Source organism: Antennarius striatus, chromosome 24 (genome assembly GCF_040054535.1).
Source record: "Antennarius striatus isolate MH-2024 chromosome 24, ASM4005453v1, whole genome shotgun sequence".
NCBI classification, from domain to species: domain Eukaryota; kingdom Metazoa; phylum Chordata; class Actinopteri; order Lophiiformes; family Antennariidae; genus Antennarius; species Antennarius striatus.
In genome coordinates this window covers 7,084,225-7,098,927 of record NC_090799.1, presented here as the reverse complement: position 1 = coordinate 7,098,927, position 14,703 = coordinate 7,084,225, and the positions used below count along the sequence as shown (strand labels likewise).

The 14,703-nt window shown below is 46.0% G+C and overlaps 3 protein-coding genes across 4 annotated transcripts; 2 read left to right on the top strand and 1 right to left on the bottom strand.

Moving 5' to 3' along the window:
- Nucleotides 1–71: 71 nt before the first annotated feature.
- On the top strand, nucleotides 72–3,108 carry LOC137591327 (myosin light chain 3, skeletal muscle isoform-like). Its single transcript, XM_068309250.1, is given in 7 exon segments — nucleotides 72–172; nucleotides 174–195; nucleotides 585–612; nucleotides 1,830–1,973; nucleotides 2,156–2,326; nucleotides 2,434–2,511; nucleotides 2,594–3,108. Coding segments are annotated over 7 exon segments (558 nt in total). The 5' UTR covers nucleotides 72–86; the 3' UTR covers nucleotides 2,623–3,108.
- A 2,990-nt stretch (nucleotides 3,109–6,098) lies between these two features.
- On the top strand, nucleotides 6,099–9,174 carry LOC137591422 (cyclin-Y-like protein 1). Of its 2 annotated transcripts, XM_068309401.1 has the most exons (10): nucleotides 6,099–6,878; nucleotides 6,955–7,029; nucleotides 7,108–7,142; nucleotides 7,222–7,322; nucleotides 7,455–7,490; nucleotides 7,578–7,629; nucleotides 7,710–7,829; nucleotides 7,899–8,065; nucleotides 8,144–8,306; nucleotides 8,388–9,168. In XM_068309401.1, the coding sequence occupies exons 1-10, from the start codon at nucleotides 6,719–6,721 to the stop codon at nucleotides 8,502–8,504; spliced, it is 1,026 nt and encodes a 341-aa protein (XP_068165502.1). In that variant the 5' UTR covers nucleotides 6,099–6,718; the 3' UTR covers nucleotides 8,505–9,168. The 2 variants fall into 2 exon arrangements, with proteins under 2 accessions (XP_068165502.1, XP_068165501.1); XM_068309400.1 differs by having other exon boundaries at nucleotides 6,955–7,142; nucleotides 8,388–9,174.
- Nucleotides 9,175–9,409: 235 nt separating this feature from the next.
- LOC137591521 (zinc finger protein 271-like) lies at nucleotides 9,410–13,830 on the bottom strand. Its single transcript, XM_068309576.1, has 2 exons — nucleotides 13,472–13,830; nucleotides 9,410–13,075 (listed from the first exon to the last, which is right to left on the bottom strand). Exons 1-2 carry the CDS (start codon nucleotides 13,506–13,508, stop codon nucleotides 10,911–10,913), a joined length of 2,202 nt encoding a protein of 733 aa, XP_068165677.1. The 5' UTR covers nucleotides 13,509–13,830; the 3' UTR covers nucleotides 9,410–10,910.
- Between the last annotated feature and the right edge of the window lie 873 nt (nucleotides 13,831–14,703).

The window sequence follows — 14,703 nt, the reverse complement described above, 5'->3', positions numbered from 1 at the left end:
GCTGCTCTCCTCTCCGTGTGCCCTAAGAAAGTTAAAGATGTTCCAATGTGTCATCTGATCCATCCCATTAGCATACGTGACATCACATGCCTGGGATAAATAAGAGGGGGCTTCGACCATGGCTCAGGACCACTCTGTCTTGGGACTCCAGCTTCTCATCTCCTTTCTTTCCTCCAGCTCCAACTCTCCAAAATGGTGTGTACAAAATTGTGTTTTGGACCTTTTGGGAGGGGGAGGGAGGGCGTTTCTGATGGAGTTACTTTTTTTCTATCTGTTTTTTGGCATGGGTTCGGACACCATCGCTCCAAAATAAGCCCGTAATTGGGACTTTTCTTATTGGCAACACTGAAATCACGCTGTAGGGAAGAGAACGACAAGACTTCGTATGTTGCGACAAAAAGTTCTGCCTTGAAATACATCCACATTTCTGCAGGCTTCTGTAGAACCCATAACTTCACTACATATATCTGTTTCTTTTGACGGTTGAAAGAAAAATTTCCACCCTAATTCTCTTCATTCCTTTCTCTGTGTCCCGTGTCTCTGTTTTTTGTAAATGTACCTTTTGGTGTTTTTCTACGTGGCAGACCGAGTTCTCAGCGGACCAGATTGAGGGTAAGTGAGGAAGAAAGATACACCCTTGTGCTGTTTAAATTACTTGCCAAATTTCGTACTCACCATCATGCAGGGTGGTGTTTACTTGGCCATTACCAGCAGGAGAAAGTTCGCCCTCCAAATGTTCTTCCCTGAGCTCAGTCTGTCATTTTTTTCTCAGCACGCTGGAGAAAGTCGAGTCGCTGCAGGCGTGAACCTTTAGTCAAAATTAACCTCTGAAGTATGGAAGAAAGGATGAAGAAACATCCAAGATGCATGCCATTCCATAGACTTGGCCAGCTGTCAGGGAGATTTGAGCTCTTTCTATTCTAAGCCTGGTCTTGCAACCCAGCAGTAGACTCGATAATGAGCAGGCCAAGGTTCAAGATGCACAACCGTGATCCCCTTAGCATCCAAAAACCCTTTTGTTCAGCGCTGAGAGATGTGTCCTTCAGAAATATCACCCTGTGTTTGGCCCTTCCAGGCAGTACAATCCTTCATTCTTGCGTTATATGTTTATCTCAAAGTGATGCGCTGCTTGGCTAACTCAAAACTAGCTCCTGCTGCTTTGGCACATTCCATCCATTTCCACCTGAGGCTCGTCGAGGTGTTGATTACGTCGCCGTCAGCATTCTCGTGTTTAACTCGAGTCGGGCCGGGCAAGCATGACTCTATATGGCCCGGCGTATTCTGTCGCTGGGGTATCAGTTTGCTCCTGATGTCGCCTCCAAATTCCTCCCAAATACAAGTACAGGAATGGAGCGGGGTCCAGGGGGTGGGGGTCTGCTACAGCTGTTCTTGCTGCTGCTGCTCAGGAGCCACACAAGACTATTAATCTGCCAAAAAGGTCACTCTGAGTCGGCCTCTTGGTTGTATTCATAGAAATAGCTAGCCTTTGTTCAGGCAGTACCTTCCTGTACAGCTGTCGCCTCCTGTAAGCTGGGAACAGTGCCGCAAGTGCAAGGCTTTGACACCACATACCTGCCATAGCTCAATAAGGTCCCTACAATACAACGCATTATAAGCATTAATGTCAACTGTGCACACCAAATGTAACTTGAATGTCAACTGCGGAGGTCTTTCTCCACCTAATCCAACCATGAGCCTGAGAATTTGTGTTCTTAGCCAGTGAAGTATTGTTAGCACTGTAGCTTCCAAATCTTTTTTTTTTAATTCTTGTGTTCTTGTCAGTGCTTTATAACTCAGGGTTCTCTCTTGACTCTCCCTTTTCTGACCAGACTTCAAGGAGGCTTTTGGTCTCTTTGACAGAGTTGGTGACAGCCAGGTGGCCTTCAACCAGGTGGCTGACATCATGCGCGCTCTGGGCCAGAACCCCACCAACAAGGACGTTGTGAAGATTCTGGGCAACCCAAATGCTGATGGTAAAAGTCCATTGCATGTGGAACACATGTTGACATATCTTAAAACGCTAAAAAGATGGTCTATTTTCATGGTTAGATCAGTCAGATTTGTGAAAAAGCAGCTTGGATAAATGTAAAAGATGTCTGTCGTTTTCTCTAAGAAAATGGCAGACATCATGGGTGACCGTGACATGTCTCCACAGACATGGCCAACAAGAGGCTCAACTTTGACGCTTTCCTGCCCATGCTGAAGCAGGTCGATGCCCTCCAAAAGGGTACCTACGACGACTACGTTGAGGGTCTGCGCGTCTTTGACAAGGAGGGCAACGGCACAGTTATGGGCGCTGAGCTGCGTATCGTGCTGTCCACCCTGGGTGCGTCTCAAATCTCCTTCCCTAAATATAGAAGCACACAAATATAGTTTGCTTAGCATGCACTGTATGTGAAATTGATCTCGACACGGATCGCTGTGACTCTACAGGAGAGAAGATGAGCGAGCCCGAGATTGATGCCCTCATGGCCGGCCAGGAGGATGAGAATGGCAGTGTGCACTATGAGGGTAAGCCTTCATTTCCCAGGATACCGTCTGTCTTTTTTCCACATCATTCCAAAAATCTTGACAGATCTCTTTGTGTTTCCAGCTTTCGTCAAGCACATCATGTCTGTGTAAGAGGCCAGCAAGAGGAGTGCTGAAGGAACTGTAGTTCCCTACAGACAGCCCAACGGTGTTTACCATCTCCACTGTGTCAAAGACCAACCAAGGAAAGACAAGGACTATGTACAAGGGATGTTGAAGCAAACCCATCTTGTTGTTTTATTTTGTTTTCCTTCCATTTTGTCTCACACCCTCCTCTCTCGGGACATCGTCATCAGCTCGCCGCCGTAGGAACCCCCCCCACTTGGCCTCCACTCCACCCGGGGCACGTCTCCACTCGCCGTATGGGGTGAGGAACGGGGGACAAGGGGTGACCGCTCATCAAGTGAGGGTAGATCCCTCCCTTCCCACCGCCACCCCATTCAGTCACACCATCACTGGCCCAGCAATGCCAAAGGTGCTGGAGAATGGTTGTGGATAGACCGCCAAAGGTCCCCCACTACCCTGAAAAGTTTTATTTATTTTCACTCTGTTCATGTCAGAATAAACTTTTCCAACGTACATCCCATCTGGGATGATTCTTGATCTTTCATTGCTCACATACAGTTGTAGATAGTCAGAATCTTCTGAAGGCATTCTTTCACTTAAAACAGAGTATTGCTTATACAATAGTAAAATTTCTCACACACAATAATAAGATACAGTGATCCCTTGTTACTCGCAATTAATGCGTTCCAGGACCCGCCGCAAATAATGGAATTCCACGATATTGCGACAAACTATTTTATTATTTTTGGTAATTTCAACATTAAAGAACCTTCCCATACTGATATTAAACCACCTTATATCTGTATTACCTATTCCCACACTCTTATAATTGTTAAAAGCGCTTTCTTTAATACACAGAAGTGTGCTGCGTTCCGTGAGTATCGGAACGCAGCGCACTTCCGGATGCTGTCAGCCAATAGAAGGCGCGTACAGTGTCACGTGGCTACCTACTAAAAATCCGCGATGTGGTGAAGCCGGTCATCTTGAAGCGGGAATGCGCGAGGGATTACGGTGTTCTCAGGAACCGTTTTATCTAAAAATGGCATCTTGGTTTTTTTGCCCATATGTTTTTAATTAAGATTTTAAAGGCAACACTTGAAATTTCATGTGTGCTCTATACTCAGTTAATGTATCAATTATTATTGTTGTAATAAATATAATTGAATATAATATAATAATACATATTAATAATAATATATTATAATAAATAACTACAGCTAATGTGATCAGGGAGATAGGTAGGAGAGTACTTGGTGTGTCATCTGGAAGGAAAGTAGATAAGGAGACTTGGTGGGGGAATGAGGAGGTACAGGAGTGTATACAGAGAAAGAGGTTAGCTAAGAAGAAGTGGGACGCTGAGAGGACTGAGGAGAGTAGACAGGAGTACAGGAAGATGCAACGTAAGGTGAAGGTAGAGGTAGCAAAGGCCAAACAAAAAGCTTATGATGACTTGTATGCTAGGTTGGACAGTAAGGAGGGAGAGACTGATCTATACAGGTTGGCAAGACAGAGAGACAGAGATGGGAAGGACGTGCAGCAGGTTAGGGTGATTAAGGATAGGGATGGAAGCCTATTGACAAGTGTCAGTAGTGTGATGGGAAGATGGAAAGAATACTTTGAAGAGTTGATGAACGTGGAAAATGAGAGAGAACAAAGACTAGAAGAGGTGACTGTTGTGGACCAGGATGTAGCAAAGATTAGTCAGGATGAAGTGAGGAGGGCACTGAAGAGGATGAAGAGTGGAAAGGCAGTCGGTCCTGATGATATACCTGTAGAGGTTAGGAAGTGTCTCGGAGAGGTCGCAGTAGAGTTTCTGACTGGGTTGTTCAACAGGATCTTAGATAGTGAGAAGATGCATGAGGAATGGAGGAGAAGTGTGCTGGTGCCCATTTTTAAGAACAAGGGAGATGTGCAGAGTTGTGGCAACTACAGAGGAATAAAGCTGATGAGCCATACAATGAAGTTATGGGAAAGAGTAGTGGAAGCTAGACTAAGGGCAGAAGTGAGAATTTGTGAGCAGCAGTATGGTTTCATGCCAAAAAAGAGTACTACAGATGCAGTATTTGCTTTGAGGATGTTGATAGAGAAGTACAGAGAAGGCCAGAGGGAGCTGCATTGTGTTTTTGTAGATCTGGAGAAAGCTTATGACATGGTGCCCAGAGAGGGACTGTGTTATTGTATGAAGAAGTCTGGAGTGGCAGAGAAGTATGTTAGAGCGGTGCAGGACATGTATGAGGACTGTAAGACAGTGGTGAGGTGTGCTGTAGGTGTGACAGAGGAGTTCAAGGTGGAGGTGGGACTGCATCAGGGATCAGCTCTGAGCCCTGAGCCTTCTTGTTCGCTATGGTGATGGACAGGCTGACAGACGAGGTTAGACAGGAATCACCATGGACTATGATGTTTGCAGATGACATTGTGATCTGTAGTGAGAGCAGGGAAGAGGTGGAGGAGAAGCTAGAGAGGTGGAGGTTTGTCCTGGAAAGGAGAGGAATGAAGGTTAGCCACAGTAAGACAGAGTACATGTGTGTGAATGAGAGGGACCCAAGTGGAAGAGTGAGGTTACAGGGAGAAGAGATCAAGAAGGTGGAGGATTTTAAGTGCTTAGGTTCAACAGTCCAGAGCAATGGAGAGTGTGGAAAAGAGGTGAAGAGGCGTGTACAGGCAGGATGGAATGGGTGGAGGAAAGTGTCAGGTGTGATGTGTGATAGAAGAGTTTCAGCTAAAATGAAAGGAAAGGTGTACAAAACTGTGGTGAGACCAGCGATGTTGTTTGGTCTAGAGACAGTGTCACTGAGGAAAAGACAGGAGACAGAGCTGGAGGTAGCAGAGATGAAGATGCTGAGGTTCTATCTGGGAGTGACCAGGAAGGATAGGATCAGGAATGAGTACATCAGAGGGACAGCACATGTTAGAGGTTTTGGAGATAAAGTCAGAGAGGCCAGACTGAGATGGTTTGGACATGTCCAGAGGAGAGATAGTGAATATATTGGTAGAAGGATGCTGGGTTTTGAACTGCCAGGCAGGAGGCCTAGAGGAAGACCAAAGAGGAGGTTTATGGATGTAATGAGGGAAGACATGAAGGGAGTTGGTGTGAGAGAAGAGGATTCAAAGGACAGGGCTAGATGGAGGCAATTGATTCACTGTGGCGACCCCTGAAGGGAAAAGCCGAAAGGAATAGAAGATTATAAATAATAATAAGTAAATAAATAAATAATATAATTATTTATTATAACAAACACTTCCTGTCCGGTGGGCGTAGACAGGAAAGCCTACTTCCACCTTAAACATAAATTGCCAAAAAAAATTGTGTCAATTCCTAACTCGTGAATGTTTACTTTTTCCAAAATTTCTGTTTTTAAATCTAAATTCTTAAAAAATTTAAAAAAATTCTTCAGTTAATTTTTGATGGTGACATTCACAATTCATCCTTCACTGACAACGAACCGCAAAATGAGTGTTTTTACTTTGAAAATCCCGAAGCGGAAGTCACCTTTGACCTCAATGTTTAGGGTGATTTGACGCGTTGGACGTGTCCTGCGAACGCGGATGGTCTGTAAAACTCCGGATTTAGCTAGTTTCTACTTTCTTAGCTGTCTGTTTGGTTTTAATCAGTCCGTTTCTATTTGAGTCTCTCATTGGAGGGTGTCCTCCCCCCCCGCGGTGGAAATGGACCGGCTGTGGCAGCCCGGAACGGATTGAGGTAGGGCAGCTAGCGTTAGCCGCTTAGCCATGGAGGGAGTCAGGGGAGCTCGGTTAGCTTCTGCCCGGTGAAAGCAGTCGATGCTAGTTAGCATCATCGACCAGAACTGTTCGGTCCGGTCGGTTAATCCTCGCTAAAGCCCACCACTGCTACTCTGCGCACCCGCCCGGAAATGTCAGCTCTCTTACGGCTACCGCAGTTGGTTGACTCGGAAGCCGGATGTTTCACCTTGTAGCTGGACGCACCGGCTCGACGGGTCCCTGACATGTCAAACCAGATCGCTGCTCAGAGTTAACGCAGGGTTTCCCATCCGACCAGTTCCGTTCACACCTACTTTGGCGTTATCTGTAATTAAAGTCTCGCCTACGGTAGGTTAGCTCCTACCAGGTTGCATGGGGCGTCTGTGCCGGCTGTAGGTCAGCGATGGGAGGCTCTGTGTCCTGCTGCATCTCTCCTGGGGAGAGTCCCAAGGTCCACAGGAGGGACGTGGAGCTGGAGGAGTGTCCCATCACCACCACTGAGGACCTTAGTGAAGACACCGGGACCTACCTGCAGCACATCAGTGACAGGGAGCTCCCTGATGGTGGGTGAAGACGAGCTTCTCAACCTTTCTACCGTCCCTGATTATCTCTGTAATCGTGACTTTTATCGTCTTGCAGAGCTGGCCCAAGAGGCCAATCCCTCCGACCACCCCAGAGCCAGCACCCTGTTCCTCAACAAGTCGCAGACAGATGGTCAGTACGCCGGCAAACACGTGTTCCACTCCCATGAGCCTCCTGATCTCACTGTGTTGTTCCGCCTCTTCTTTTCAGTGCGTGAGAAAAGGAAAAGCAATTACATGAATCACGTAAGTGTTCTCAAAGAACGAAGGGCAGCGATCACGGCTGACGTGTCGTGCCTGACTGTTGTCGTCTCCTCTCCATCAGATGTCTCCAGGCCTTCTGACGAAGAAGTACAGCTCATGCTCCACGATCTTCATCGACGACAGCACTGTCAGCCAGCCCAACTTGAAGAGCACAATCAAATGGTGACTTCCTCCGTCTCGTCCACAAGTGTTTCTGACATTAGTGCCGGTTGTTGACGTGAGCGTAGGAGCTGATTGTGCAATAGAGTAAAATCACACCCTGTGGTTCACTATGTCGGTTTTTGTCTGTTCCAGCGTGGCGTTGGCGATTTACTACCACATCAAGAACAGGTGGGGAGTGTTTGATTTCCTTCTGTCCTCGTTCTTAGTGGTCTTTGTTCGTTGTTCTGTTGAATCATCCCGAACTCCTTCCTGCAGAGACTCCAACCGCTCACTGGATATCTTTGACGAAAAGCAGCACCCGCTATCGGTGAGTGGAAGCGTTTGATTGCAGGTACCGGTCTTAACCTGTTGCTGTTTGATGCATGACGACCGACGTCTTCCCAACAGCGGGAAAAAGTTCCAGATGACTACTCCGTGGTCGACCCTGAACACAAGCTCATATACCGCTTCATCCGGACACTGTTCAGCTCGGCGCAGCTCACAGCGGAGTGCGCCATCGTCACGCTGGTGAGTTCGTCGTGCGTCCCGTCTAGAATGAATGATAAGACGACTTCATCACCACGGGTCTGTTGCTAGATCTACCTGGAGAGGCTGCTGACGTACGCTGAGATGGACATTTGTCCCTGTAACTGGAAGAGGATTGTCCTCGGCGCCATCCTGCTGGCCTCCAAGGTGTGGGACGATCAGGCCGTGTGGAATGTGGACTACTGCCAGATCCTGAAAGACATCACGGTGGAGGACATGTAAGTGTCCTACAGTCTGCTGCAAACGCTCACTCTCAATTCGCATCGACACGAAGGTTTTCTGACCCTCCTCTGCAGGAACGAGATGGAGCGGCACTTCCTGGAGCTGCTCCAGTTCAACATCAACGTCCCCGCCAGCGTCTACGCCAAGTACTACTTCGACTTGCGCTCGCTGGCAGACGACAACAACCTCAGTTTCCCCTTGGAGCCACTCAGCAACAAGCGGGCCCAGAAGCTGGAGGTGAGTCCAGCACCACGATCAGCAAACGTCTCGTGTCTCGTTACGTCGGTCGTCATGGTTTTTGTGTTGTTCTGTCTCCAGGCCATCTCCAGGCTGTGTGAGGACAAATTCAAGGATCTCAGTAAAGCGGCCATGAGGCGGTCCATCAGCGTCGACAATCTCGTTGGGATCAAGAACTCACAGGCAGTGCTGTCTTGAGTCTGACGGCGCTCATCTAGAGACGTTTCCAAAGTAGCGTTTAAAAGAAGCTTTGTTAGGAAATATTATTTGTGAATTAGGAGGACAAAAACCAGAGGGTGAAAATATAACAAACTGGCCTCTTCATCTTCATCATCGAGCATCTGCTTCTGGGGCATGATCATCCGGCGACGCCTTTTGCTGATCGTCATGTTTTCTTTGGAGTGTCAGACTGCTGAGGGAGGGAATTCCTTCTTCACCCGCCGCCTCTCATCTCCTTCGCCCACGGGGCGATAGACTGTCCTGGACTACCCTGTGGTGCAGTTCTGCACAAAGAGTAGACTTTTTTTTGCTTACTGTGTAGGCCCCTATAGCTGTGAAATGTTCAAGACGTTATTTAAATGGAATACATTTCAGTCGCTGTTTAAAGTCTCCTGTTTCGTGGTTTTGATTAAATTCAAGTGTTGACTGGAAAAAATAAATGTGGCTGAAAGTTTCAAGGATATGAAAAATCCAACAAATTGGCTGAACCTTAAAATACAGTAATGTCATTTGTAACGAGTTAACAGCGCCCTCATGTGGTGACGTGGGTAACTACATTTTCATTTTAAATTGTTTCTTTCCCAGCATGGAACTTCACATTAGAGTTCGTTACTTGTTACTATTAAGGCAAACGTAACCAATAAATCCATTTATTAAAACAATGAATGCACACAAGCTTTGCAGCAGAATCACCGCTGGTGAATCTTTTTAGCGCTAAAGCTAATTCTGCTAACTCGGTCTGGCACGTCATTGTAGTCTGCTGCAACAATCGAAGTTATAGGAGTCAAGCAAATTGCTAATTTTTACGTTTGTGTTGTTGACAGAATTCAAAACATTTTAGTGTCTTAAAATGCATTTAATCATAAACATGATTGAAATGATAACTAGCAGTAGCCCACCTCTCGCTTCTTATTAGTTTCCTAAAGGTAAAGTAGATGATTGTTCGTCTGGGTTCGGAAACGAACTCCAATGTCATAGTTAGACTAAATCTAAATGGTGTAATACCACCATTAGCCACGGGAGTGCAGTGCACACCCAACATAAGCGGCGCCAACATAAGCGGCGCCAACAACATGCGGCGCTGCGCTACCCATTCCGCGGCACATTCCGTTGCACAGTGGGTAGATCTACTTTCATAGGTCAAAGCTGGTGGTTTGACGATCTTTCACCTATGCAAGAAGGTCAGGGTAAAATTTGGAATTCAGGGGTGTCGTGGGATGTTGCAGTCTGTGACTGCCTTGGTTTCTAGTTGTGGTTGTAGTTTCTCACTTTAGCCACAAGAGGGAATCAAACGTATTTTCATTCAAGAGCCTTCTGTATATTTTATCAGGAATGGAGTTTAACATGGCTTTATTTTGGTCATGTTTTGGTCATGTTACCTCCACCTGTTGTAACTTTGGGACGCATTCCATTTCCTCCTCCACAGCGAGGATGAAGAAGTCTTGATGTTATGATGTTCTGGTTCTTCCTCAGGGCTGTGAACGCCACAAATACAAATTTCAGACCAAACTTACGCAGCTGTAGGTTTAGCTCAGGGAGGTGCGAGGAGGAACACAGCAATCTGAGCTAAAATGTTCAAATCCCACTATCTGGTTTTAGATTTTTTTACCAGATTGTTGTGAATAATCAAACTAACATCCAACCAGACTTACTGGAGCTCCTGAATAGCTCAGTAGGATAAGATGCTTCCGGTCCATTTTCTCCAGCTCACTAAAGTCCAACCTGCCCTGGAGCCAGAAATCCACCGGTTTTATTTTGTAGTAACGTCAGCGAACGTCTACTTTACCTTCAGGAAAAAACCGAGGAGGGAAAGGGGGGCTACTGCTGGTTAGCATTTCAAGCAGTTTTACGATTGAAGACATTTTAAGACAGTAAGAACTGTTAAATTAAACTTTTGATCAAATATTGAGAAGGCTCCTGATTGTAAATGTTTGCTGCCCTCTTGTGGCCATAGTGAGGAACTGCAGATTCTTTCATTTCGAATCTAACTGCACAAAATCATTTAAATATTACTTCAGATATACTAAGAAATCAATTATCATGATGGAGTTTTGTTTAAATTGATTGAAGTCAAACATTTTGTTAAGGGGAACAAAAGTCTGTCCATCAGTCCGTCTGAGCTTCAGCCTTCAGCCCCACTGCCCCTCATGTTGGCTCAGGAGTCACCACTCAGAGATCAAGAGGCAAGTTATGTCATTTTTAAATGAAAAAATATGCATATCTATACACTTATGCACAAAAAGTTGCCCAGCTGATGTAAAATGATTTACGCTTTCAAGAAAATCAAAATCGATGAATACATAAACAGTAAGACAAAAAGGCTAGTTTAAAAAAAAGATCATCTTCACTTGACCCATGAAGTCAACTGGATCCTGATGTGACGTCTCAGAGTCCCCTCTTTTTGTCCCTTGTGTGGACGGATGAGTGACGCGTGAGATGCTTCTTGCATCTAAATCTTTTACTACAAACAGAACAACAAAACAATTTCTCACCAGAATGAATTCTCATGTGCGAGGATAAATTACACGAGTACCTGAAACTTGCTTTACAAACAGAGCATCTGAAACGTTTCAAACGTTTTAAAATCGACCAATGTTCCACCATGGTCCCACAAACAGGACAATGAAAAGGTCTCCTCCCTGCGTGGACTCTCTTGTGTTGTCCCACAGCTCCCTGTCGTGTAAATCTTTCATCACACACTGAGCGACTGAGTGGTTTAGCGCTCGTGTGGATCCCTTTTTGTTGTCCCAGATACTCTTTTCCTGCAAATCTCGTACCACAGTTTAAGCAACTGAAGGGTTTGATCGCTGCGTGACTCGTCCTACGCCTCAAAACATCTCCTCTCCATTGGAAAGTGTTTTTACCAGCCGAACAGCTGAAGCGTTTTCCATGTGAATGAAGCCTCATATGAGCCGTTAAAGTGTTCTTCTGGAGATACGTTCTACCACAAACCGAACAATGAAATGCTTTCTGTTGTGTTCGGACTCCACGGCTTTTCTGCTGCTGCTCCTCCTGACTGAAGCTGGCGACACATTCAGAGGAGCTGACTGATGTTCTTGCAGGATTACTTTCCGTATCGCTTACAGATGCTTCACGGCTTTGCAAAGGCTTCATCCCTGACCGAGACTCCCTGGTCTGGTCAGTCTCAGCTTCAGAGGAGTGTGGAATGTTTTCACCATCGTGCGGTTCTAAACCTCCATCTGAACAGACGTTCCTCTCTGGTTCTGATCCTTCGCTGTCCTCTCGAACAGATTCTGTTTCCAAAGGCTCTCCCTTCTCTTCAGTCTGGACCTGAGGAAGCTGTGACAACTGGCGACCTAGACGCTGGTGTTTTTTGAGCTGATAAAGCCAGGTGAATCTCTTACTGCACATGCTGCAGCTGTATCGTTTCTCCCCCGTGTGGCGAACCATGTGATGCGTCAGCTGCACCTTTTGAATAAAACTCCGACTGCAAAAAGTGCAACTGAAGGGCTTCTCACCTGTGTGGATTCTCATGTGTCTTTTTAGATTTCCTTTTTGGCTGAATTGTTTGCCGCAATCAGAGCAGCAAAAAGATTTCTCACCACTATTACATCTACTTTTATTTTTCAGAGACTTTGATTCTGACTGAAGTTCGCTGCTCTTCCAGTCATCGCTGTCGTCGGTATCAGGTTCAGGAAAGTCAGAGGAGTCATCATCAGAGTCTGGTTTTGAATGTCGGTCTGAACCAGAGGTTCTGATGTGTTCCGATCCACCACTGTCCTCTCTACCAGCTTCTGCTTTCAGGTTCTCCACATCTCGGTTCTCTTCAGTTTGCCGTTGAAGAGGGACGCACCGATCACTTCTGGATGGATGACAAGCCAATCCCCTCTCACAAACACTCCAGCTGTCACGTTTCTCTCCGGTATGGAGGGCCATGTGTCGCGTCAGCTGCACCTTTTGTATAAAGGTTTTATTGCACACCGAGCAACGGAATGGTTTGTCTCCTGTGTGGATTCTCATGTGTTGTCTCAGGATTTCCTTTCGCGCAAAAGTTGTACCGCAAAATAAGCAGCTGAAGGGCTTCTCTCCTGTGTGAATTCTCATGTGCCTCTTCAGATTGGAAGTCTTGCTGAATAGTTTACCACACTCAAAGCAGCTGAACGACGTATCCCCACTTTTACTGTGTAGAAAGTTCAATCCCGCTGGAGGGTCGCTCCTCTTCTTCCAGTGTTCAGCCACTTTTGTCTCAGGTTCAGAAAAGCCTGAAGTGTCATCATCAGCATCTTTTTGTAAACCACTGTCCGGATTCAGGATCCGGTCTGGTGGAGCTCCTCCGTCGTCCCCTTCATCAGTTTCTGTTTTGACCTGCGAGGACTGAGGCTTGTCTTCATCTTCATCACTCTTCACAGGGACAGGAGTGAATGTGAACTTGGTGATGTCACCATCCTCCAGGACCTGAAGCTGCTGCTGCTCCTGACTGGTCCAGAGTTCCTCCTCCTCCTCCTTAATGTGCAGCAGCTCTGGTGGGTCCACCTGGTCCCGACTGGGACTCCACTCCTCGTCTTTATGCACCAACAGCAGCTGGATGTCTGTATAGAATAAAGAAATACAACGCTTCAGGAAACAAAATACTCAATAAATGGGATTTTTATGAAAAATATTTGTAAAAACGTTTTCTGCTAGTTATTTTGTGACTTCACGTGTAATTTGTAACTTAGAACTCGTGAGATTATGCAGCAGATTCTTCCTGTATATTACATTCTGGTATGTTTGCATGCATTTGAGAAGATATGTAGAGGTTTAATCAACCATAGGGGTGAAATTCAAGTTCAAGATGAATGCAGTTGAATCAGATAAAGCAGCTAACACTGACCAGCTTCTCCCACATCCACTGCAAGAACATGGAGCTCTGAGAAGAACTCATAATCTAGATTAATATTAATCCGACTGGTTTAAACGGGGAATAACAAAAGCAGAGCACCGACCTGCTTTGTTGAAGCGGTCCAGCAGTTTATTGGGCATTTTGACCGGATGACAGCAGCAGCCTTTCCTCCAGAAAGGCTCTTGATGAACAGTTAGCTCAGGCTAACACTACATGACGACCAATCTGTACAGTTAGCAAGCTAATGAACTCCATAACAGCACGAAGACGTAGACGTGAACATCCGGTCCTTTTGAAAGCTAATCCGACTAGCATAACCCACTAAAATCCCGAGTCTCCTTCCTAGATTCACGTTATTCCCGATCGGTCTTTAATCTGCGGTGAGACGTTACGATAATTTAGCGAAAGCCCATCTGATCAAGTTAACACAGACATGCTGTCAGCCTCATTTTACGGTGACGTTTATGCCACAAAACCAAACACTTAGCCTGTTAGCAAAAGTTCGTGCGTTCCCTTCCGGTACGACGCAATTACTGACTTTCAAAATAAAAGTTACCAACCTTTTGTTTGCTAAAAAAAACAAAAACAAACATGTTTCAGGTACAACTTCAGGTTCTAAATACGTTTCTGGATATCAAATCTATTTCAGTTGGATGTCAAAACATTATAAAAGGGTAATATTTTGAGAGTCCTTGACAAGGTCTATTCAACAATAAAAGAGCTGACCGCCACTCTACCTCCTCTGCATGCGTACAGGCCCCATGTGTGTGTTTGTGTGTTCAGGGCCTGTACACACATATATATGCATGATTTGATTTGAACTAACTGGAGTGTGCGACTAATTTCCCTACGGGGATTATAATCAGTATATAAAAAAATTAAAATAAATCAGGGGTTCTGGAGATGACGGTCCATCGGGAAGTGGAATCTCGGATTCAGGAGGAGCAATGTGGTTTTCGTCCTGGCCCTGGAATAGTGGACCAGCTCTACACCCTCCGCAGGGTCCTTGAGTGGCCATGGGAGTTCGCCCAACCAGTCTACATTTGTTTTGTGGACTTGGAGAAGGCGTTCGACCGTGTTCCTCGGGGGGTTCTGTGGGGGGTGCTTCGGGAGTATTGGGTACCGAACCCCTTGATAAGGGCTGTTCGGTCCCTGTACGACCGATGTCCGAGTTTGGTCCACATTGCCGGCAGTAAAATCGGATTTGTTTCCAGTAAGGGTTGGACTCCGCCAAGGCTGCCCTTCGTCACCGATTCTGTTCATAACTTTTATTGACAGAATTTCTAGGCGCAGCCAAGGCGTTGAGGGTGTCCGGTTTAGTGGCCTCAGTATTGC

Coding starts and splice junctions, on each gene's coding strand:
- LOC137591521 (XM_068309576.1), bottom strand. CDS start 13,508: ATGCCCAATAAACTGCTGGACCGCTTCAACAAAGCAG. Junction 13,076..13,471: donor GGACCGCTTCAACAAAGCAG/GTCGGTGCTCTG, acceptor TATTCTATACAG/ACATCCAGCTGCTGTTGGTG.
- LOC137591422 (XM_068309400.1), top strand. CDS start 6,719: ATGGGAGGCTCTGTGTCCTGCTGCATCTCTCCTGGGGAGAGTCCCAAG. Junction 7,143..7,221: donor AAAGCAATTACATGAATCAC/GTAAGTGTTCTC, acceptor CCTCTCCATCAG/ATGTCTCCAGGCCTTCTGAC. Junction 7,491..7,577: donor TACTACCACATCAAGAACAG/GTGGGGAGTGTT, acceptor TCCTTCCTGCAG/AGACTCCAACCGCTCACTGG.